This window comes from Temnothorax curvispinosus, unplaced genomic scaffold, assembly GCF_003070985.1.
Source record: "Temnothorax curvispinosus isolate PA1 unplaced genomic scaffold, ASM307098v1 QBEX01001498.1, whole genome shotgun sequence".
Classification (NCBI taxonomy): Eukaryota; Metazoa; Arthropoda; class Insecta; order Hymenoptera; family Formicidae; genus Temnothorax; species Temnothorax curvispinosus.
Window position 1 is genome coordinate 1,938,141 of NW_020211278.1, and position 23,533 is coordinate 1,961,673.

General features: G+C 44.9%; 1 protein-coding gene across 1 annotated transcript in view; it reads left to right on the top strand.

The window, feature by feature from the left end:
• LOC112464766 (cytoplasmic polyadenylation element-binding protein 2) overlaps nucleotides 1-23,268 on the top strand; it is a 122,000-nt gene extending 98,732 nt beyond the window's left edge. The window contains exons 4-8 of the mRNA XM_025031953.1: nucleotides 21,359-21,619; nucleotides 21,719-21,831; nucleotides 21,939-22,331; nucleotides 22,570-22,680; nucleotides 23,064-23,268. Coding sequence (XP_024887721.1) covers nucleotides 21,359-21,619; nucleotides 21,719-21,831; nucleotides 21,939-22,331; nucleotides 22,570-22,680; nucleotides 23,064-23,180 — 995 coding nt within the window. The 3' untranslated portion in view covers nucleotides 23,181-23,268. The remainder of the gene's footprint in view (nucleotides 1-21,358; nucleotides 21,620-21,718; nucleotides 21,832-21,938; nucleotides 22,332-22,569; nucleotides 22,681-23,063) is intronic.
• The last annotated feature ends 265 nt before the right edge of the window (nucleotides 23,269-23,533 follow it).

Genomic DNA, 23,533 nt, shown 5'->3' on the forward strand with positions numbered 1-23,533 from the left:
GAGGGGTCAGGCCGAGGCAGGGGGTGAGTTTATCACGTAGATGGGGGCACGCATTTGCATGCGGCTCGTAAAAACTCGCGTGACCAGCTGTCCGTTCCCGCCCTCGAAAATCAGTCGCTCCGACCCGGCTCCTCCATCATCCAGTCCAAATGACCAAGGAGGGTTGTGCCGCACGAAAGTTTCTAATTTTACATTGATTAAGACCGAGGTACGTATTCACCCTACTCGGCTCTGAACTCGATATATGCGTCCAGGAATCATTGTAGTCGCTGTTGCGAAAGAGTAAATCTTTAATCGACACTCGATTATCTCGATTGGATGTAGTAAACCTCAAATATGTCATTTTGCTCATCCGGAAGAGATCTATTTTCATCAATCGTATAAAACATTAAAATGCAAAGACGTAGAAATATCGAAGCGACGTCCTCCCCGATGAATAAAAAAAATTAGTATCCACGAGAAGTTCTCATTTTCTATAGTACCCAAGATTTCTTTCAATGTTTGTTCTTTTTTTATAAGAGCATGGGTCGTCACTCGTCGTGGAAATCGTTTTTTCGCTTGTAACGTCACAATGTATAGCCGAACCGTCCGTCGTGTCTAAAGGGACGACAGCAGCGCGTCCGTTCTAAAACCGATCGGGTTTTCCCGAACTTTTGGAGAATGCGGTTAATTAACCGCGCGTCAATTGGACGTTCGACGGACGTCAGTTCCGACGACGGTCCAATTACACCGCGTGTTGGTGGGAAGCACGATAATTCTGTCGTGGCATCGCGGAAAAGGCGCGCTCGATGAAATAACGGTGGGGCCGGTCATTAATGAACTTACGAGCCGGCGAGTTTGCCGGAGATGGGTGAACGGGGGACGAGTATTGAGAGTGAAAGGGAGGAAACACTGTTGCCGCGCTTTGTGTTCATTCCGATGCGGGGGGATGAAATGCGTCTGCCATCAACGGGGAAGTTTGATTCAGCCCGTATACTCTCGCTGTGACTCTTGAAACGTATATTACGTTGGAATACGTTTTCTCGCGTGCTGCACCCGTAGTTGATTGCAACGTAGCAACTATGAGAAAAAAACATTGGAAAGGACTGGAGTTTCACGAACACGAAAATATTTCTTTTTTTTAACGCAAGAGATAGAGCGAGACCGGGAAATATTCCACAAAGGAGAATTTTTTTCCGCCACAATTCTGCGTATATATCTTCGTGCAAATAATATATGTACTAACAATACCATATACTAACGAAGTTTACAATAGAAATTCGCTTCGCGTTATTTAGAACAATGCTCGAGATTGTAACGAGTTCTAATTACAGATTCTAATTACGTTTACTGTGTCACTGGCGCCGGGCGCGCGTCGAAGTTTGCCGCTTCCCTCCGCACTTAATTAAATTGGAATTAACGATTCATGCCGTTATTTACGACGTCATTAATAATTTTCCAGAGCGGTCCCGGTGGAGCGTTTGAAGGGGGTCGCGCGACTTTTCCGGGTAAGGCGCAGGCCGCACTAATTATTCCCGCGTAATTACGGGCGTTACGAATTCATGGCTCGTGGGCACGTTTCACCCTTTCGCGGAACGTCCTTAGAACTCGCGCGATACGGCTGTCAAGCTCGATATAACGCGGGATATTTAATCCTTTAGCCGCGGAGCGCGCGATACGCTTCGCGGCGCCTATTCCCTCGCGTTGCGCGGTGGAATACTAAAATTCGCCGAGAGATATCTGCCGAGATTTCTTCGAGAAATTTACCGAACGCGGCGCACGTGACGCTTTATCAGCTTCCGTGCAGTGCCCCGCGCGATAGGTTTTAACGACGTCGTACTGTACCGTTGCTACACATGCATGATACAGTCGCGTGACGATAGCGACCGCGGGAAAGAAGCAGAGGGAAATAACAGAAAGAGAAAAAATACATTTTATTTGTTTATATTTGAAGTAATGCAAAAACAACGGGTATATCGATTTCGCGATACAAGAAATAAATAAATTCAGGAATGCGTTGTTATTTACACGTGAAATGTGTTCTGAAAAGAGAGAAAGTTAATTAAAAAGAGAAGAAATAAAAGCGTGTGCGATAAATTATTAAACTGTAAGTTATGGATTGAAATTAATAGACGTACGTGAAATTTATTTTAAAAAACATTTTGAGGTTTTCTCAACAACATAAATTTTTATTATAGTTGCATTAGTTAACCGTTCCATATATTACATAATAAATGTTATCTCACAATAAGCTACTGCATTATCACAAGATGGATGATAAGTGCATCCTTTATAATTACTTACAATTTTACGTCTATCCATTGGTATATTTCTCCGTTAGGATCAGGCGAGTTTTGCATCACTTTAATTAAATAGACAAAAGGAAAAGGAGAACGACAGAAAGAAACAGGAAGACCCGACCGTAAAAAAATTAGGTATGCGCGTAAAAGGGGCACAGAGAAACGAGCGCAATGCCACGACGGCAGGCAGGGGTGCCGAGGAGACGCTAGGAAAACACGATGGGGTTAGCGGAGGTCGCGCGAGGGGAGCCTCTCCCCGGAGGGGATAGATGCCTGGAAAAGGGCATTCACCTCTGTACGCGCACGCGTTTCCTCTCTTCCACGCTTTATGTGCAGCAGCAGCAGCAACACATACATACACGCGTTTATACGCTACATCGTCGCACGCCGCACTATTCCTTTTCGACCATTATACATATTTCGAGTAGTAGTAGTTGGTCAAATATTCACCCGGGGCATCCGCCGAAACAGAGGGGGGAAAGAGAGGGAGAGATAGAGCTTCCTCGTTTTTACTACATACCCTTCAATATACTCGGCGAGGCTCCCTTCCCCCTGACTGTCCCCTTTCTTCGCGACGCCACCCTGCCGTGATGGTTGTGCGCATCCCTCCGTCCCATCCTTCGAGGTCTTCCGTGGGTTTGTTTTGCTCGATGGTATACTCGAGGTCGACCGACGTACGCGAGTCAGTCGATTTATAAATTTTAAAAAAACTTCTTCAAGCCGCTGAGGGATTATGAATTGTGTACTTAAGGGAGACGGTAAAATTATAGTACGTTACTTATATTGTCTTTATCTTACAATCACTTATGTACAACATAAAGTACCCTGAGAAATGTGTATACGGAAGTAACGTAAATATTTTAATTTTTGCCACACAAGGTTTTACAGAAAAAAATATTAAATTTCCCAGAGAGCGCGCGTATAATTTCGAAGCGTCTCACATATGCGCAGGGTACCGTTATCTGGAATACTACTAACATACATATCCGAAGGGTTTCACGATCCGTAGAAAGGCAAGACGTGACACACGCGAGTCACCCGCCGCGCTGGGTGCGTATGCGATGTTTCTCGCTAATGGAACTCCCAGCACGTAGGAGCGATCCTTCATTCCGGGGTGCGTTTTTCTCCCGTTTTCTCGGTTGCTCCGGGCCCGTGGTAGATAAGGAGGAATTAAATGACGACGTGTGCGCCTCGATTCGGCCGCGCTAAACGGGTGACCGCGATTTATTTTAGCCGAGAGCATGCCCGGCAAGATCCATTGAATCGCTCCCGCGAGATCGGCGACGTTGACGAGTGGTTTGCATTAGCGATTTTCCACAGTCGCCTTCTACCTTCCGTCTGTCTCGCCCGCTAATACGCCGGCGAAATCTCCCGAAGAACGAATTCCATGGGCCGATCACATTATATGATGAATCATAAATATTCATTTCATGACTCATCTTGTGATATAGACTTTAGTTTCTCTTTCTTGGTCAAACGATTGGAAAAACTTGTCTCATGTAAAACTGTACAAAAAAATTTAATATTTTGACACGTACTAAATCTGTTTTATTACACGAGTAGTTGAATCATGAAAAATTCGCGATAACGTCGTTTCCATTAAACCTTTGAACCATGAAATTGCGTTGCAGTTTGACAAATAATAATCGTTAACAGCCGGCGCGATGGCTGTAATTTAGAGGGGTCCGATCATCGTCCGACCTATCTCCATATTTCAGGCGGTGGGTAGTTAGTAAAATTGACAGTTTGCCACGGAGAGACGCACAAAAGCTATCGCGGAAGTTCCCAGGATTTTTTTCGAGCAGAGAAAGAATGAGAGAGGGGACAGAGAGAGAAAGAGCGTTCAAAATATTTTTATTACTCGTGCAGGACGGTACTTTCTATCGTACCTTTCATTTCATCCGTTCGACACGATCGCTCAACTTCCATCGTCGAGGAAAATCCGTTGTTCGTGCAATTCCGGCTCGTAAGGTTTCTTAATAACACGTCGGCGTTTAAGTGCACGCGCTCGTATCTGCGTTGCGGGCATCAGCACGTGCTCGTGACATGTGTTAGCCCCTATACCGGGTCGTGCATAACGTTATCACTCACCGTGCGGTACACCCACGTATATCAGGCCAGCCGGTCGTATCGCCTACCTGCTCGGCTTTATCGGTACAGGCCATATCAGAATGCTCGCTGCTCCTGCCTTTTCTCGGGTTTCACGATTCAGCAGAACGACGATTACAACGATGGTCGTTGCTTTTAAACACTCGACGACTCTACCTTCGAATCTGCTACATCAATAAAAAGTAAAAAAGAGGAGCGTATAATAATGTATTTTAACCCGGAAACGAGGTTGCTCGTTATTAATTACATGTTAACAAATTTGTAACAAATTAATTGTTATTAATTACATATTTTTTATCTTTCTATAATTGATTAGTATTTGAGAACAAACTCAATTATTTCTGAAAAAAGTAAGGAGAAACCAAAAAATATTTTAAAAACGAAATAATTTCACGGCACATTAAAATTACTATAACGTGAGCTTTATTTTTTCGATGTAAAAATCACCCCAGGTGACCATTCCCGAGTTAACATTGCGGAATGATTTAATTATTGCGATTGTATGTGTGAGGCTTAACGTGAGTTGAAGCACATTACCCTTTTTTCCTACGAAATGTCTTGTGTTTCTAATAGCACAGGCACTTCATCATACGTGACATGTTTCACCGAGACACGACTTTGTGCGTCTATTGTGCCTTCGACGTTCGCGGGTACTTCGGTTCACCGAAACAGCGAGCGCGTCAGATAACGTGCGACCATCAACGACCGATTTGCCACGTGTAATGACGCAACGTGCGTGTCTCTCGCCAGTCAAACGAACATGCAGTTTTGCACTTGAAACACACCCCCGCTCGCATGAACTTACGACAGTCGTATTCGCGAGCGGCACCGTAATTTATCGCGCTTCGCGAAAATTACAGTTCAGAATAGCCGCCTATACCGGGTGACAAAACTGCAGCGTGCACGGCACGGTGCAACCAAAGAGAGAGAGAGAGAGAGAGGGAGAAATGCACGTGAACTCATATAGAGCTAGTGCACGTACATATACATATACCGTGCGTTACCTACCCGCGCGCGAAGCCGGGTATTACCGGGTGTCTGAGGGGGGAGGGAGGATAGGTCGAGGAAGGGCGCGGAGGGCGCAGCGGGGGTGCAGAGCTGGGGAGTAGAGAGAGCTACCTGTAATATTGATCCGTAGCCGAGCGTCCCTCCTCCGCTGTGTGTGTATGCGTGCGCGTGTGTTAGAGGGATGTTCCATAACTGTCGTTGAGCGTTGAAACGAAAACATCGCCTTTCGTGCGTATCACTTCTACCTTCATAGACGACGACCCTGGGGACCCCTTTTTTTATTTCGGGGTGACTCGTCGATGAGACGACACCCTTGCCGAGCGTAGGGTGCGCGGCTCATCGCGACTGTCATAGCCGCGATCGGTCTTGCGAAAGGCCGTCGATTTGACCGAAAGAAAAAAAAAACTCTTGAAACGCTGTGGCTTTCTTTCACGTTAAATCGCGTTAATCTTTATTTTTTTTTCGATACTTTGCAACCACGTATTTTTTGTAATTAAATGCGATATGCATTTCTCAGATTTCTCAAACGGATGGAAATAGCGTCCTCTCTTCTTCTATAAATACAATACTATACGTATATTGTAGTCGCTATTAAAAATTTCTATTTTATTCGGGAAAGCTTAAAATTAAAAATAAGATAAACGGAAGCAAATGACAAGCCAGTTCTAATTAATTCAAAGAGACAGATGCTAGAAATAAAACAACAGGTATAAAGGATCCAAGAAAGTAATGTTATTTCTGTGCAAACTACTTAAAACTTTTATTGTTGAATTTATAATAATGAGTTATAAGCAAGTTTAAAACTGAATTTCTATCTTTATCTAAGCAAGTTTCCAACTAATTTTCTATCTTTATATATATTTTCTAACTTATTTTATTAAATTTACACGACTCACTCGCGTAACTTTAACTTGCGTAACACGACTACGCAAGTATAATATTATAATATAGCAATATTATAATATAGCAGTATTCGTGTTTATTCTTTATAATAGAATTTTCGAAAAAAGATAGGGAAAAATGCGCGTACAAAGTATTCTCTCGCTTTCTCTTTCTCGCGTGACGTGCGATTGACTGAATTATATTGACGGTTCTATTATAGGAAAAGATAAACACACATGTCCACATTGGCCACATGTCAGATATCCCCCTATCCTCGCGCAATCCTGTTCCACGTAAACAAGAAGGTACACCCTATGCCCCGTCGTTGCAATTAGATTCCCGATCTTTCGTTAAGTACAATGATCGTTAAGTACGGGAACCTCTCGCTAAACGCTGACGCGTGACATGTCGAACTGCTGATACGACGTTAAAGATGAAAGCACCTATTACGAAGTCACCCGGGGCGTCCTTTTCACAGGAACGATGACGATTCCGTCCGTGTCATTCCGCCTCGAATCATCGAAACGGCGCGCGGCTTTCCAACGGCGGAAATTATTGCGTCGGCGTTAATCGCTGACTTACGCGTGCTTTCTTTCGGTCGCAAATTAGCTGTCCGTTTTATTTAGCCAAGTATCGCGTCGGGTTACGAGGAATTGAAAGACTCTTCACGCCGCGCGTTTCTCACAAGAGCATCCGAGCGACGTCGAGCAGCCGGCTCGGGTTAAAATGACGAATGGTAACGACTGCCTAGAAATAGCTTCGCCCTTTGACCCGTGGACGCTCGTGCTGTAACTCACGCTCGGCGATCGATCGCGACGTTGCACCGACGAGGATGCACCCCGTATGCCGCGCCGCGCCGAGAGGACACGTCTCCGATAGCCTTAGCATTAGCATACAATGTCTTGCATCACGTTCCCTTTCCCGCTTTCGTAGCGCGGAATTGAGACGCTCGTACATTCTCCCGCGGCCAATTAGCAGCAATTTGGCCTCCGTAGTGGATGTAAACCTTTGCGCTGCGAAGGCTTTCCTCTTGTCCGCGGATGCCAATTATTTCAGCTATTATACCTCTAATCCCGACGCGACGGCGGCAATGGTTAAGGAGAGAGGAGAACGACCAGCTTTTCCGATGCTAAATCCGTTATCTGCAACGACTTTCCGCGCACGTTTATATCTAAATATTTTATAGTTTCTACATTGTGTTACTTGAATATACATATAACAGACGTAAGATATTACTTTTACGTAAGATATAACTTTAGCTTTTACTTGAAGTACACGATTTAACATTCTTAAGTACACGATTCAAGATAGGTCTCTCTTCTTGATCCTTTTCTTGGAAGATTTTTAAATCTTAAATTATTTTTTTAGTACTTGATCCAATTTTCTCATTTTATTCATTTTACTTATTTCGTACTATTTTAATTTTGGCACACAAACTTTCGTTACGGAGCCACGATGTCATCCTTATAATTATTCTTGCTGGAAATGTAAAACGAACTTTGGTTGACCCGCCGTGATTCGTGCCTGATCGATCGAAATTATATTCCGCTTCTCGTTATCTCTTTTGGATCTGACACGGGATATTTTCGTATGTTTAATTCCACGCCGCTGAAACGTCGTTAGCGGATCGATCGATTTCCAATAATCTCGGGCGAAAACTTACGAAATTAACGACGCTCGCTCGCTAAAAATATATACCATTCCATTAAAGAACGCGCGATTAATAAGCACATGCCATTTCCTAGCCACCGAATGCCTCTTACTCGAGGGAGTCCTCCATTACGTGGTAACTCAATAAATTCCCCGTACAAATCGCACGCGCCGCGCCGTCGAGAGGAGGGACTTCTGTTTTCACAACAACCGGTCGTCCTTAAGAGCCACCTTTTCAGATGTAATTCCGCGTGATGAGGGCACCCGCTATACACACAGACGAGAGGCCGTCAATCGCGCACAGGTCGGCTGGGGTATTCACTTTCCTTCGCTTTTTCCCTCCGACCGTGTACCGTTCCTCGGAGTACAGGTGCGTCGCCGCCGCGCGTGTACATACGTTATGCGTGTACTTAACGCGACGCGTGCACGCGAATAAATTGCACGGCGTATTATGCGTCGGGGTTTTTACTCCTCACGCCGAGTTCCCGGAAAACGTCGCGGAGCGAACGGGTCTTCAAAGGCCATGCGGATTATCGTCGCGCTGCTGCATTTAGCGTTACCACTCTTTACGACGAGCGCGCGACGCGATGCGCCTTCGCGTCCCGCTCGTAAATCGCCAGGCGTTATCGCGAGCGACCGCGAGTTTTCAAAAGTGTATACGTGGTAATCCCGTTGCATGCAAGTATAATTAGCAAGATAGAAATCAAGGATATCGCGGCGAACAAACGACAAAACGACAATGCGCTATCAAGAGACAAGCTAGAAGCTACGAGGAATTTAAGAACGTTTAACAAAAAAAAAACGAATTATTTTGATTTAAAGCCGGCGGTGACATTTTATAAAGCAGCTACGCTGATTCCGGTTCGCGCGGTTGGTCCGTCGTAATTATGACCGTTGATATTAAAATTTATTTATTAACGCGTTCTCAACGATTCACTTCTCGGCTCCTCGACCCGCGAACGACTCATCGCGTCATTTGCCCGATCTTCGCGTAACAAGGCTGGCGTGATTTCTATCCGGGCTATAAATTTCGCGCGACTTTCGTTCAACCGCGACTCGCAATTAAGTTCGGCGCGTTAGACGTGCTTGACGAGCTTGAGGCCTCATTAATTTAAACTCGCCGGCGAGTAACGGATTGATGCGCTGCCGCTTCTTACAGCGCGAGGAAAGGGAGAGAGAATTAACGTGAATAATCTCGTAGTAAACGGTAGAAATGAGGTCATCGAAGTCAGCAACGTCGACCCGACACGAGATCTCTCGTCTCGAGAGTAGGTATATCCCGCGCTGAAATACGAGCGAGCGACCTAAAGCTCTTCAAGGACGGGGTGGAACCCTAGACATTTCTAAGGCTTGCTAAACCCCTTTCGACCCAACCCCTTGCAACTCTCCGCGCTGTCTCAAGTTTGCTCTCTCGCATTCCGATCACGCGTGCAACGATCTCATCGTTCGATCGACTCGATGTGCGATCGTTAGAGACGGCTAAAACGGTTCGCGCGCCGACCTGCCCAATCATCGTTAATCCCCATGAGATGACTCCCCTCGAGCGTGGATTGAAATCGCGAGGAAGGGGGGAGGGAGACGCATCAGCTCACGACTCTTATATCACCCCGTCTCATCCGACCTCTCTACGGCTTAAAGTTTTTACCGACGCTAAAAAATTGGAATTTAAACACGTGCAGCTTGATTATCTAACTGTCGAAATTGAGCCCCCGGTATCAGCGAAGTTTCCCGCGGGGATTGCGATCGTAGATCGTGAGATTAACATAAAAATTGAGTCGCAGGATCTGATTAAGAGTAGGTATGTAATGGATGGAACGGTAGAAAAAAAAGAGAATATTATATATATATAATATATATATAATGTTCTCTTTTTAAATATATATATAATATATACAATATATATGTAATTTCTTAATTATTTATATCGTCAATAATAGCTTAGCAATATAACATACACTTGCAGCCATATGCATGTCATAGTTCAAACATGTCGTACGTGACTCATTCATATATAAGAAAATTAACAAGAACTTTTATTATATAACGTTGCACTACTTATTAATTTAACTAAAAAGGGAACACTATAGATATTTCCAGAAAAACGAGATTGTCTAAATACGCCGCTAACGAGCTTAATCGGCTTGGAGACTTAGATCGCGTAGATTAATTCCATAGCGAATACTATCATGTTCGTTACGCGATGTCGTTAAAAAGACGTTCAATTATTGGCATCAACGGCATGAGATCTCCCGGCAAAGCCGATCTAAACCGAGATTGCATGAGAACCAACCGCCTCCTCTCTCTCCCTCTCCGTCCGGATCGAAAATCAGAGATTAACTAAATAAAGCGTAACGGCCCAATTCTAAATATATGTATCGGAAAATGGGATATACGGTCAGCGATCGCAAAAGTAGATTTGATCTGATTTCGGATCATTTACGAACGATTACTACGTATACCCTACTTCTGGCCGCTTAACCTACGTTCTTCCACGAGGCCTCGCGATAAATACCCCTAATCACGTACCGCGCAAAAATCCACGGAGAAAAACGGAGAACATTTATGGAAACGTGTGCGCACTGCAGCCGTTTAGGCGGATATTTTCCTTCGACGTATCGAGTAACTGTAAAGCCATCGCTTAGATTTCGTATTTCCTTTATTTTCTGCGCGAGAAGAGCTCCTTTCTGTGTCAGTGGGTCTCAACTGCCTTGTAAAATACAGAGTATCTTTGATAAATTGTGACAAAACATTTATAGTCGCGTCGTTTTTCGCAAAGTATAAAGTACCGCGAAAGTACGGTACATTTTTCACGACACTGTAATTTCATACAAAAGATTTAGTTATTTGCGAGCGTTAACTAGCTTGATGAGATTAATTGCATTTTAAACGTTATACTTAAACCAATTTAAAAAGTTTAAAAATTAATTGGACAACCTAACATCAGAGAGAGAGAGAGAGCTGCCGAGTAAGGTTTTTGCCTTCAGCTTCAAGCGGAAGAGTCGAGCTACGTTTCGTAGATTTTTCCACGGCGGCGAAAGGAAGAAATCTGTAAAAATTCACAAGTTTCGAGTGCATCGAGTTATTCTGCTAATATTTATTTGTACCACGGCGACGAAAAGTGCTGCCTGAAGAATTCGCTTCCTCCTCCCGTTCGTTTCTCTTTTCATTCGGCAAACGTACCTTTCTGTTGTCACGGAACCAACATGAGATTTTGCCGTGCTCTCGCGAGTCCGACGGCGATGCGCTAGCTGCAACGTACCAGCCAACCGAGCTGCACTCGGTGCACGGGTAAATCGATAGAAGACAGTCGGGAGAGGGCGGACACACAGGGGTGAGGCGGATACAGGGCGGGTGCAGGGGTGAAAACCGGGTAAAGGCGCCGGGATTAGAGTGCCGAACCGGGCTCTAAAGTCTTTCCCCCTAGCCCGCGCCCTGTCTATCACGCACACGTACGAACCCACACCGTCGAACCGGAGACACTTCCACGTCCTTCCCCTGTTCACGCGATATCCTCCTACGTGTTTCCCCCTGGGGGGGGGGTCGGCCCGCCCCCGAATCCGGCGTGTTGGCTCTCTTGTGCCCCATGACTCTTAGAGCCACTCGAGCCACGATCTGACGCCACTCCAACACTTTTCACTCGAGCTAAATTAACGTGCAATGCATCACGTGTACTTTTTGAGCTGCGAGTTAGAGAAATATTTCTCACTTTTATATATGTCCCTCTAAACTATATAAATGCTATTTTAAAGTTTAAAATGGCATTGCGTGTGCAAATCAGTTTTATTTTTGTTGCGCAAATTTTTTCTTTTATTTTTGTGTTACTAGGAAATCGTGTTAACCCATATAATATACGAAATATCTTAATTATATTTTCTCGTTTTACACTTTCTTCTCGAAAAATTAATTTTGTGCTTCATATGAGCGTACTGTAAAGCATCGAAAAGAAAAATGTAACATATAAAAACTTTAAATTTATTTATTTTTTTCAAGATGGTGAGTAATGAATGCTTATCTAGATCGAATCTCGTGTATCTTAACAGAACACGTGCCCGGATCGCATCAATGAACGAAAAAGAATTTTATTGCCCTATCGTGGATTTATTAAGCGTCGCGTAGCCAATCGCAGAACGAATTACACAATTCAAGTGTCTAACTCGAGTGCCTCGTACAAACGCGCCTCGGAACAACCGGCCGGCCTCGCCCTTGACGATCGAAGAGCTCCCGTCGGAGTTACGGGATGATTGATGGGAAATCGAGGCCCGGGAAGCGAGCCGCGGGCCTGGGCCCCGGTTACGTCGTATACGTCTAATCAATACGAGCCAGCGCCAGTGCCAGTCACGTTCCTCGGGTCCTCGGGCACTGGTATCGCGAACGCTCTCCGTGCGCCGTGCCGAGCCCTGGTATGCGACCTACAGATCCGAATTTGTTGACCCGTGACAGAGGAACACGGTCCCCCCCCCTCCTTACGTCATTGATCACGATCGAGGGCACGAGGGCTGCTCGAAATTCTGTGGTTTGCGGGGAATTTCAGTGCTCCCGGTCGCGCACGATGCGGCTACCTCCGACACTGCGTGGCGCAGCAATTGCAGCACGAATGGAGTTGCCGCGGGACCCAGAATTGCCGCTCTCGCAAATTGAATCTAAGTTGCAAACCGGAGTTACAACCGCAGATGGAAATTTATCCGAGTTTGAGAGTGCATAAAGACATGAATATCGCTTTAACTCCATCTTGTTAATATACTTACAGAGGAGAAGATGCAGGTTTAAGACCCACTTTATCGTCACTTCAAGAGCAGTTTGCGCTATAATATATATAAACAGCGAATATGCTTTCATTTATTTAATATATCTGTAGCTATAGAGCTATAATTATAAATTCGACTACGACGTCGCGATGATTTAATTCGAAACGCCTCGTCAAGCACTTTCAAAATGTAGGTTCAAACATAATAAATTGCGCACATCTTAATCTGTCAACCTTTAGATACTATATATTTCCCGACGCGTTTCGAAAGTTGCTCGAACAGTACCGGTATCGCGGATAAACGGGATGAATAAATTAATTCAGGCGAAATTAATTAGGAACGATTGGAGGTGTCCGATCTGCGGGAAGCGCCAAGTTTCTATAAGCCGCCGTGACACGTTTCTCCTACAATCACTTTCACGCTACGGACGCTCGATCGGAACGAGAGATGCGACCGCAAAGATATAATTTCCCTTAACTCCAGGCCGTGCCCGGGTCCGCCGAGTGAGTATCGACGTGACCTATATCGCGCGCTGACCGATATTGCCCTCCTCCGTCCTATAAATAAACGATCGGAAAACAAGTGCGGCCGCGCGAGCGGTGTGATACGGTGATTATACCCGCTCGCGTGTTGCATATGTAGGTATTTACTATCGTTACTATTAACCACGTGTTCCTTCAGCAACGAATATGCGCGATCGTGCTGTACGTTTAATAGCGTTATAATTTAAATGTCAAATTTTGTTGTCGCGCAATTGCGACGATGAAACGCGCATGCAGCAGGACCGTGCGCTAATTATTTATTCGACGCCATGGCACGTACGAATTGTATTTATGTCACAGTTGCCTCATTACTTTCGACTTTAATTTTAGCGACGCGCTCTGTGCTCACAATTAACCGTTTTCCACGATTCACAAATAAATATTCACGCACGTTTGCGACGCAAATGGATCCGAGTCCACGAGCGTGTGTTTTATTACGACGGATCAGCATAAACGGATTAGTATAGCCTCCCGTCCCTCGCGTCTATAAAAAAGAGTCGTGACTCGCCGATCGATTTACGGAACCGCAGCGCGTCAGCGCGCGCGGAACGTAACATTTTTACGAGAACACGGTAATCTCGGGTCGCGTCGGGGAAAGAGAGGTCTAGGGAAAGAGAGCGCTATTTGCAAGCTTGATTCCATTACTTCGATGACGACGCGGATTTGCATCGTCTCGCGTTGACAGCGCACCATGATATCACGCTCGATGCCAGGCGAAAAAAAGAAAGAATGAGAGAAAGAGAGAGAGAGGGGGGGGGGAAATGAAAGAGAAGAACAGTACAGGCCTTTGTTGATCGGTCGTACTCTAAAATTACGCTAGTAACGGTAGTCGTGTCGCCCTCGCAAACCCCCTTTGCAACCGAGGCTTCCGCAAAAGTTACAGAATGATTGATGGCGGATCACGGGAAGCGGGAGAGAAGTTCTAGAACCCTCTCCACGCCACTCTCTCTTTCTCTCTTTCTCTCTCGCTGCGTCTTCGGGCAAGCCGGAGTAATCGATCCCGCACGACGAGAGGAGGCGAAATTGCACAGCGGATGATAGCGTGAGCCCGTAACGCGGAAACTGCGCTACGAAGTCGTCTATCACGCTTCAAAAAGTGACGAAGCCGCTTGTCGTCGGCCGATGAAATTATTATGCGCGACCGAAATATAGGCGTTATTTTTGCGCTAATAAGATACCCGCCGATAATTTCTCACGATCGTTCCTCCACGTTGAACAACATTATCGAAACGTAATTTCGAATTAAACGCGATTGAATTACGCGATTAACATACATTCGCTAATTAACAGCTAATAATATATCGGTGCATCACAGTCGTTTTGCAGTCGAGTGTATAATTAAGTATTGCACGCTTCGACGTGCTAACGGACGTGCTCGCGTAAACCGAAATAAATCGATTGCTTAGAATGCACTTTGCGCGAACGCTGCCCCAATAAATTACGCAATAAATCACCTCGACGCGCAAAACGGCGTTACATGATCGCGTCGTGCGTTAACGCCTTCGGGTTTACTTTTTTTCTCCCCTCCCCTGAGAAAATGGCAAGGTTACAACTTTCTTCGTTCGTCCGAGACGTTCCTCGTATACGAGCGCGAAAGTCGGGCGTGTCGCGCGCATACCGATTCTAATCCGACGTAAGTAACGAGACGAGACGACACTCGGCTCTCGGCCGATTTTAGATTCACGCGAGCGGACGCCTATTATTCAGCACGGTCGCACGGTTACGTAACGAGTGTCCGAGGCAGAATTAGAACGCATTGTGCGAGGACAGGAGCGCGCTGCACCGTGCGATTCTACGCAGCCGGCGTTCAAGTTTAACTTTTCCCCGTCGCGAGGAAATTGTATTCAGAGCGCCGCGAGACTTTCAACTTCAAGCCGGGTTCTTTAGTCAATTTCACGTCTTCTCCTTTGATCGAAAAGTCCAATGGTAATTTTCAACGCTGATTAATGATAAAGTTCTCCAATTTGTAGGAATTCGCTTCTTCGTGAATCCCGAGTCTTGGAAAGTTAAATAATAAAACCGGCTTCTAATTTTTATTTAGATCACAGAGTATATTTTATCTTTGTACATTTTGACTCGAGATTTCTTTATCGAGGTATTCAGCGTTGAACAATTACGTTGCAAAAAATAATGTCTGTTTTTTCCTAAATTTTCTATAAGAAGATGCAGACTTGAATTCGTCAAAAATCCTGATATTATGGCACCCCGTTATACTTAATACATAAGTAACATAAGCTATATATACCTAAATTACAGCTGTATAATTACGTTGCGCCTATTGATGCTGGTGCGAACGACTACGCTCCGCTAAATTCCCAATGGGCATAAATCTGCGAAACAGCCGTTCGTAATGCCGTCAATTCGTAACACTAAATTGCTGCTCTAGATTTTTGACTCCATCGACATGGGGCCCTCCCTTCGATGAAGGGTGTGAAGCACGCGTGTTTCTTTCGGATCCCACTTCGAAAGCTTAGGATGTCACTTGGAACGGAGTTGGGGTTAAGAAGGCTACATAATTTAGATGTAACGTCCCCGAACCTGAGAGGATATGAAGCGGAGTTTCTTTCTTCGCACTGTCACACAGTAAAAAATTTAATGTCCCAGAAAGTCCACTCTAAATTTTGTGTTAAAATAACTCATGCATTGTGTTATTTTTTACATTTAGAAATGTTATTTTAGTCGATATAACATTTATAAATGTAAAAAATAACACAATGCATGAGTTATTTTAACACAAAATTTAGAGTGGACTTTCTGGGACATTAAATTTTTTACAGTGCATGGAATACGTATAATACTTAGAAAGCTCCTTTACGGTCATTATAATGAAAATTAATTCCTACACACAAAGTTCCGTAACGCATTATACAAATGTATAAGAGTTACTCTTAAAAAGAAAATCTCTTTCAAACATGTTTTTTTCGTTTACTCGAATAATCATATTGTTACATCATTAGCATTTATTGAAGTAATCGTCATATAGTTGCGTTATAATTAATTGCGCTACTGATATTTGTTAGTATTAATTGTAATATCAATTATTCATCATATTGTCAGCATCTGTTAAAGTAATTACCAGCGTTGTACCACTAAAATATATTGTATATAAGCAAAACGCGATACTTCGTGTGGCACGCGTCGGGATTCAATTCAGGAGGCGAGCGATGCGATCGCCGGGTCTTATTAAAGGACGGACGCACCTGCTGCGAATCCAGGCACGTTTTTCCGGCGACAGAGGATAATCGCGTGGCGTCCCTTGATCATTGTCATACGAATTTTCATCTCCCCCGCGTCGGGGAGACATTCCCGAATCCATTTCACGGTGAGATACGGCAAACGACATAAATGCCCCGATCTCCTCCGCCTCCCCCTGTTCTCTATCTCGACAGGAGAAGTTTCTCTCTCCCTCTTTCTCTCTTCTTCTCTTACTTCTTCCACCACGGTGGCAATCAGATTGAATGCGCGTCATCATCGTTCTCGTCCTCGTCGTCATAGCTGGCTTCCCGTTCGTTCGCTCCCGGCTTATTCCCTTTTTGCTGTCCCTCGCCCTTTCTCACCCTTCTCCGCGTCGCCGCGTGTTTCCCTTGGTGACGCAAAGGTGAAGCAGTGGCCGACAGACAGGGGGACGGACGGAGGAAGTGGTCTGATTGCGAGCGACGAGGGGGAGCCTGATTTTTGCCATGCAAATTTATGAGAATATAAAGAAAAGCAACAGAAGGAAAATGGCTTTTGTGCCGCGTTTTAACTGGCGGCCGAGTCCCACGGGGAAGTAAACATGCATATAAGGCACGCTATACGCCGTCGATGGGAAAGTCATTGATCCCGGCAGTAGTCAGGACGCGCGTCCAGAGTGGGTCGGTAGCATCGAGATCGATGGCTCAGCTTAACGATGGACTTCCGACTAATTTGTAAATTGCGTATGACGCGCCGTCGAGCGCGAGAGGATCCTCGCGCGGTTTTCTCGAATCGGAGTACATAGGAAGAAAAGGAAACTCTATTTGGTTACGTAGATGCGTCCTTTATACCAAGATTTAAGTCTTGTTCAGACTTAGAGAGATAGAGAAATTAAATCACGCGCCCAAATTACTATCGGTGACATCTGCGAAATATATAATGAATGACGGTTCTTTTGAAAGTTAGTCGATCGGCATCGAGTCATCGAAATTGACACACATGTAACTAAAGACATTATAATGGGCACGTTTGAATATGAAGTTATTATAATTCAAATCTGGTGGCTTCCTAAAGTAACGGCCATGTTTTCTACCTGCCAACACTTTGAAACGGGGAGATGAAATTGAGCTGGAAGCGGAGGCGGAGATGAAACCCTCTTCTTCTGTAAATCATTAAACCAATCCTAAACTTTGATAAGTTTGATAAGTTTAGTAGTCTAATAATTTACAGTTTCCACGAACTTTCCCTTGTCTTAGCTTTCGCAAATATTATACGAAGACGATCGGTTCCACGACAATTAAAAATTCCATCGATTTAATCGAGAGAAATTGATTCTTAAAATATTTTTTAATTAATTTGATAGGGATTTTATATATTGGCGTAAATATATGTGAATATTACCTGTACAGGAAACGAATAGTTCAGTTGCTTTCAATTATTTCTCTCGATTTTACAGTACGATGAAATACGAAAGATCGTGAGCCGCTGATATGGAGAATATAATATTTGAAAACTCAGCGATTGAAATCTGGATATTTAAGAGATGAATACGAAGCTTTTATAATCCGCGTACCTATTTACGCGATCAAAGATAGCCCAGATATCGAGACGCATATGCTTCGACGATAATAACGTCGAATAATATCGCTGCAGGGCCGCGTTCAATACTCGATTTCAATAATCGCGAATGAGCGCGTGCGTACACTCCCGATATGTGCGTTACAATTTTGCGCTGTTACGTCGATTTCACCACGGATCTCGCTCTCAAAACCGTTGCCGAAGCGCCCGCGCCGACGTGGTTGACCCAGATATCAGGTTCGAACGAGCGTTTTCTCACGCGACGAAATCGAAAGAGGTTTCGAAATGAAATTTCGAAAACTTCCGAAGCGCCGTTGATTGCAGCAGAAACGCTGACGAAATGGTTATTCGCAATAATGTCTCTTTACGCACAAACTCGTGTAAATTAATTTACATGCTGTTGCCCGATTAGCTGCTGATTCCTGATACATCGGTCGAATCGCCGAGAAACGTTTTCGGAGCGCGTTTCGCTCATCATCCACGCGCGCGGAGTTCACGGAGTTCGTTTACGTGTTATTGATTCGCCGGCGAATTATAGACGCGCACGCGGTGTGTTATTTATGCTAATGTGTGTGAGGCACGAAGTCGAAAGCACGACGTAAGCGGCTACGTCATGACGTAGTACATAAAGTATCTCTCACAGAGGGAATTAGAGCCATCGGAGGTGCAATCGTATTGTGATGCAAAATTGTTATATCACGACGGTGAAAGAAAGGATCGCGGAATTATTATAGTTAACTGCAATCCTCGAACTTAACGTGCGGCACTGGAGTGAATTAACGCTGGCGACGAACCGGTTCTAATCGATTCAAATACAGGAACGAAATGAGGCAACAAATAAAGAAATAAAATTTTGCAATGAGTTATTATTTTCCAGATATTTTTTTTTGAACAACTGTATTATTTCCTCAGTGAGTGATGCTCTACACTAAAAAAACTTTTGTATGGCAATACAAAGTCTTCGCATAAATGGCCTGCAAAAATATAATTACACATATTACACCACAAATTCTTATATTGACGTCACTAAAAGATAAAAATCACATAAATTCAATCGGTCGATTTCATTTAAAATGTCTCACGCCTGAAATTAAGTACGCGTGAAGTTGCACACGCCCGTGTGCATCAACCCGATCCTTACGTAATTCCCACGCGTACGAAAGTTACATTCACGCCGCAATTTCGTGCCGGTAACTTCCCTCGAACGTCGAGCATTAAACGTCGACATGAAGAAATTATCGATGGATTATTATTGTTGCTGCCGGGCTGCATGTAGGAAGCTTCACCTCTCGAGTTCCGAACATTTTTCTCTCCGCGAACTTCTCCGCACAAGCGTCAATTAAACGCTCGAATAACTTCGGCCGACGTCCGCGGGAGGAATCAGGAAACCCGTAACTTTTCGTCAGTCCCCGATTCGCCAGGACGTTGCTCACTTGAAGCCGAATACCCGGTACATGCCCACGACCCATATTCATATCTCGCAATTACCCTGAGTATATGTAAATAATTATCAGCTCGCGATTAAGCCCGCGCGTTAATGTCGCTTGGAAAAAAATAAATAGCGCTACGCCCGTTGCGCTTATCATCATCGGAGGCGGATAGGCAAACACGACGAAGGAGCACGGGGGAGGTCCCCTACGTATTTACGTTTCCGGTTCGATTATTATTGCACGACCGCGTGCATGGCGCGCGCGGAAAAAAAAGGTGAGCGTCGCGACGGCGCGCTCGCTTGTTCCGACGAGCCGGCGACGCTTTCCGGCCGTGCCATTCATGCGCGTTGCACCCTGTTTACTGCTTCTCCTTTTTTTCCCCTCCCTTAACAACGACGGGAGAAACAAACGGAGTCCGGAGTCCCGTGGACGATAAGTATAGTCGCGCGCGCGAATCCCCCGCCGTCGTCGGCTCGTTATCTCGATCGTCGATCGAGGATATGGCGACGTTTATCAGACGTGCGAGATTTCCCGTCAGGAGGAGATACAGTGAGTCCCACCTTTCTTTTTAATTTCTCCGCACCTTTTCGGGACAGTCTCGACGGAGGTGGCCTTTTCTCGCTCGCGAGTCGTGTTATCGAGCCCGGCAATCCGCATACCGATTATTATCCGCGCGAATAATTAATGACCAGCCGTTGATTGCACGCTGGTGAATCTCCCGTATGCGATAGTGAGCCTCTTCTCCTCTCGCGCTCTCGTCTGGCGCGAGCGCGACCGTCCTGCTCCGAAATGGACGGCAGTCCCGGCTGCCGTCAAATTATCGGTGTTTACGGTGTCGGACCGAGCCTCTTTTGGAGCAGCGATGCGCAACTTTCGGAGCCTTCCCTTTTTACGTAATTTAATGACTATATTTAGCAAAATAATGTATGGTAAATCGTGTATATTACAGTCCTGTATTTACATAACGATCGGAGCATCAATCATATTTTTTCTTGCTGTCATCTAAAATGCGAATGCTGATGTTTCGTAAAAATTTTCTCTGACATGCAAGCTCGATTTTTTTTAAATATAATTCTGATAAGTGATACGTTTATTTAAATGGAATAATTTAGCTTTCTTAATTGTTACTCCGATTGTTTTTCGAGCTGTACATAATATTTGACAGGTATCTTGACAAAGTAATACTTTTCGTATGTTTATTTGTCGATATTTTTTTTAAGAGAATCCTCGATAGGTTAAGTTGGTCAACGGTTGCGCATCCATTGATTTCTCTCAAGAATTCGTTACTAAATATGCGTAATATAATTTCAACCTCGTAGCATCAAACAATTTATCGTCCGATATTTTAAGGAATCTGTCTCCTTATCTCTCCCGGCGAGTCTAGAAACGATGCCGAGAACGTCACGTTACATAATTGGCATTACGCTTTTACGAGGCTGTATTTCAGCTGTGTGCAACGCAAAAACTTCCGGTTTGACCCCCCGCCCAAAAAAAAGAAAAAGAAAAGGAGTTATGTCGAAAGAGCGCTCACATTGCTCCCCCCTCCTTCTTCCCTCTTGCCTCCCACGTCACATATACATAATACGCGCGATTCTCTCGCCGCTTGTTACGTGATTCCGCACAATTGCATAATGAATTCTCCGACAACGAACGAATGTCAGATCCGGACCTTGATTCCCGCGGACGATCCATAACGATCTCTTGTTTTGCGACGTAAATCGGCCGATCGGCGTACGTGGCTCGAATTCCGCCCCTATTCGTAAATACGATATTCGAAGAAGAACGTAAAATTATCTTATTATCTATTACGATTTATTTATTTATTATTTTCTTACGCGTCTCCATCCTGATTTTTTCTCTTAATTCATTCGTGTGTTCTATTAGTCTGACTCAACTTGAACTTAACTACATATGTTTCTCGATGGATTGAATCGCTCACGTGAAGAAATGTTTTGTTCCAGGTAAATCTCCGTTCTTCCCGAGTCTCGAAGAGCAAGGTGGTACCCTGTTGGAGGATCCGAACGCGCCGAGCCAGCTGGACGGCGTCGGCGTTGGCGTCGGAGTAGGCGTCGGCGTCGGTGTGGGCGGCGGGATAACGGCGTCCCAAGCGGCCCCGCTGTCGTCGCCAAGTCGGAGCAGTCCGCACAGTCAGGGCAGCGAAACCGGCGAGCGTTTCTCCAGGAAAGTCTTCGTCGGCGGACTACCGCCTGACATCGATGAAGGTACGCCGATTGATCATGTTAAAATTTATCATCTAAAATAGATTACTTGTGAGACGTGACAGAATGACGGTAATCATGGCGCATGTCCTCTTGATTCAGACGAGATCACAGCCAGTTTCCGCCGCTTTGGGCCGCTCGTCGTGGACTGGCCGCACAAGGCAGAAAGCAAATCCTACTTCCCGCCGAAAGGCTACGCGTTTCTGCTGTTCCAGGTATGCCTTCATCCCCTTTCGTTTTTTCTTTTTTTATTTTTGGATTATTTGGATTGATAAAACTAACAGAAAAAAACTAATGATAAATCGACCGCTCGGTATTCCAGGACGAGGGTTCGGTGCAACAGCTGATAGACGCCTGCATCCAGGACGAGGACAAGCTTTACCTTTGCGTAAGCTCGCCCACGATCAAGGACAAGCCCGTGCAGATCCGACCTTGGCGGCTGAGCGATGCCGACTTCGTGCTGGACGCCTCCATGCCGCTCGATCCGCGAAAAACGGTTTTCGTCGGCGGAGTGCCGCGACCGCTCAAGGCCGTCGAGCTCGCGATGATTATGGACCGGCTTTACGGTGGTGTCTGTTACGCCGGCATCGACACCGATCCCGAGCTCAAGTATCCCAAGGGTGCCGGCAGGGTCGCCTTTAGTAATCAGCAAAGCTACATAGCTGCCATCTCAGCCAGATTCGTACAGCTGCAGCACGGCGATATTGACAAGAGGGTGAGTACGAAGAAAAATTGCATCCTTTCGCGTGCCCTTCTTTCCGAGAAGGCTCGAGCGTGTAACATCACTAAATGAAATATTCAGGACAAGAATGAAAGATCTAAGTCCGTGATTAGTAAGATTGTTTAAAAAATCTTTACAGATTATGAGTATTATTCCCCGAGCAATTATTCTTGTTCTAAGTACTTCGAGCGTTTCATACTTTTTCTGACCGTATCGATAATCTCTTGAACAGGTCGAAGTCAAACCATACGTTCTGGACGATCAGATGTGCGACGAATGTCAAGGCCAGCGTTGCGGAGGCAAGTTTGCGCCATTCTTCTGCGCCAACGTCACCTGCCTGCAGGTATGTCTCGATCATCGGCTCATTTTTATTAATAAATTATAAAACACTGTAAAATAAAAGTGTGGGTTTTAATTTTAATTTGAAGCCAAAGATTTAAGATTTCTGTACGAATGTCATGGCAAAGAGTAACTCTATTAAAATTAAATCTTATGATTTCTGAGATTCCATTGGAATTTCATCCAATAATTGCATCCACGCGATTCAAAACTAAAATCGTATTCGTATTTTTTAATAATGGAACTAGATGGAAGACTGTTGTTCCTTTAATTATTTTATTGAGTAAATGACCAATACACAATTTTATCTTTTCTCTTGTATAAAAGAGAAGATAAAATTTTTTGATAAACTTAATATTGAAGTCTGAATTATAATACTATTTTCAGTACTACTGCGAGCATTGCTGGGCAACTATCCACTCCCGGCCAGGTCGGGAGTTCCACAAGCCGCTGGTGAAGGAGGGCGCGGATCGGCCTCGGGCCGTGCCTTTCCGCTGGTGTTAACCCCAGCTGCGTTGTCCCTAATTATCTCGCAGCCCTAGCTAATTAACTACCACCTCTATCAATATTCCCCCCCCCCCCCCCCCGTGCCCCCACCCACCCTCCCCTCCCCCCGCCCCCCATATTACTTACTTATCTACAACAAGAACACAGCCTCAAAACTGCTATTACTACTACTACCACCACTCGATCGTTACGTACTACCACTACTCTACTCTATTACCACTATTATTACTATTACTACTACTACCACAACTACTATTCTCTACTACAAATTATTACTACTACTACTACTACTACTCCACTGCTACTACTTCAAGTTATACCGGTTATACTGGAGGAAGAAACCAGCCGTT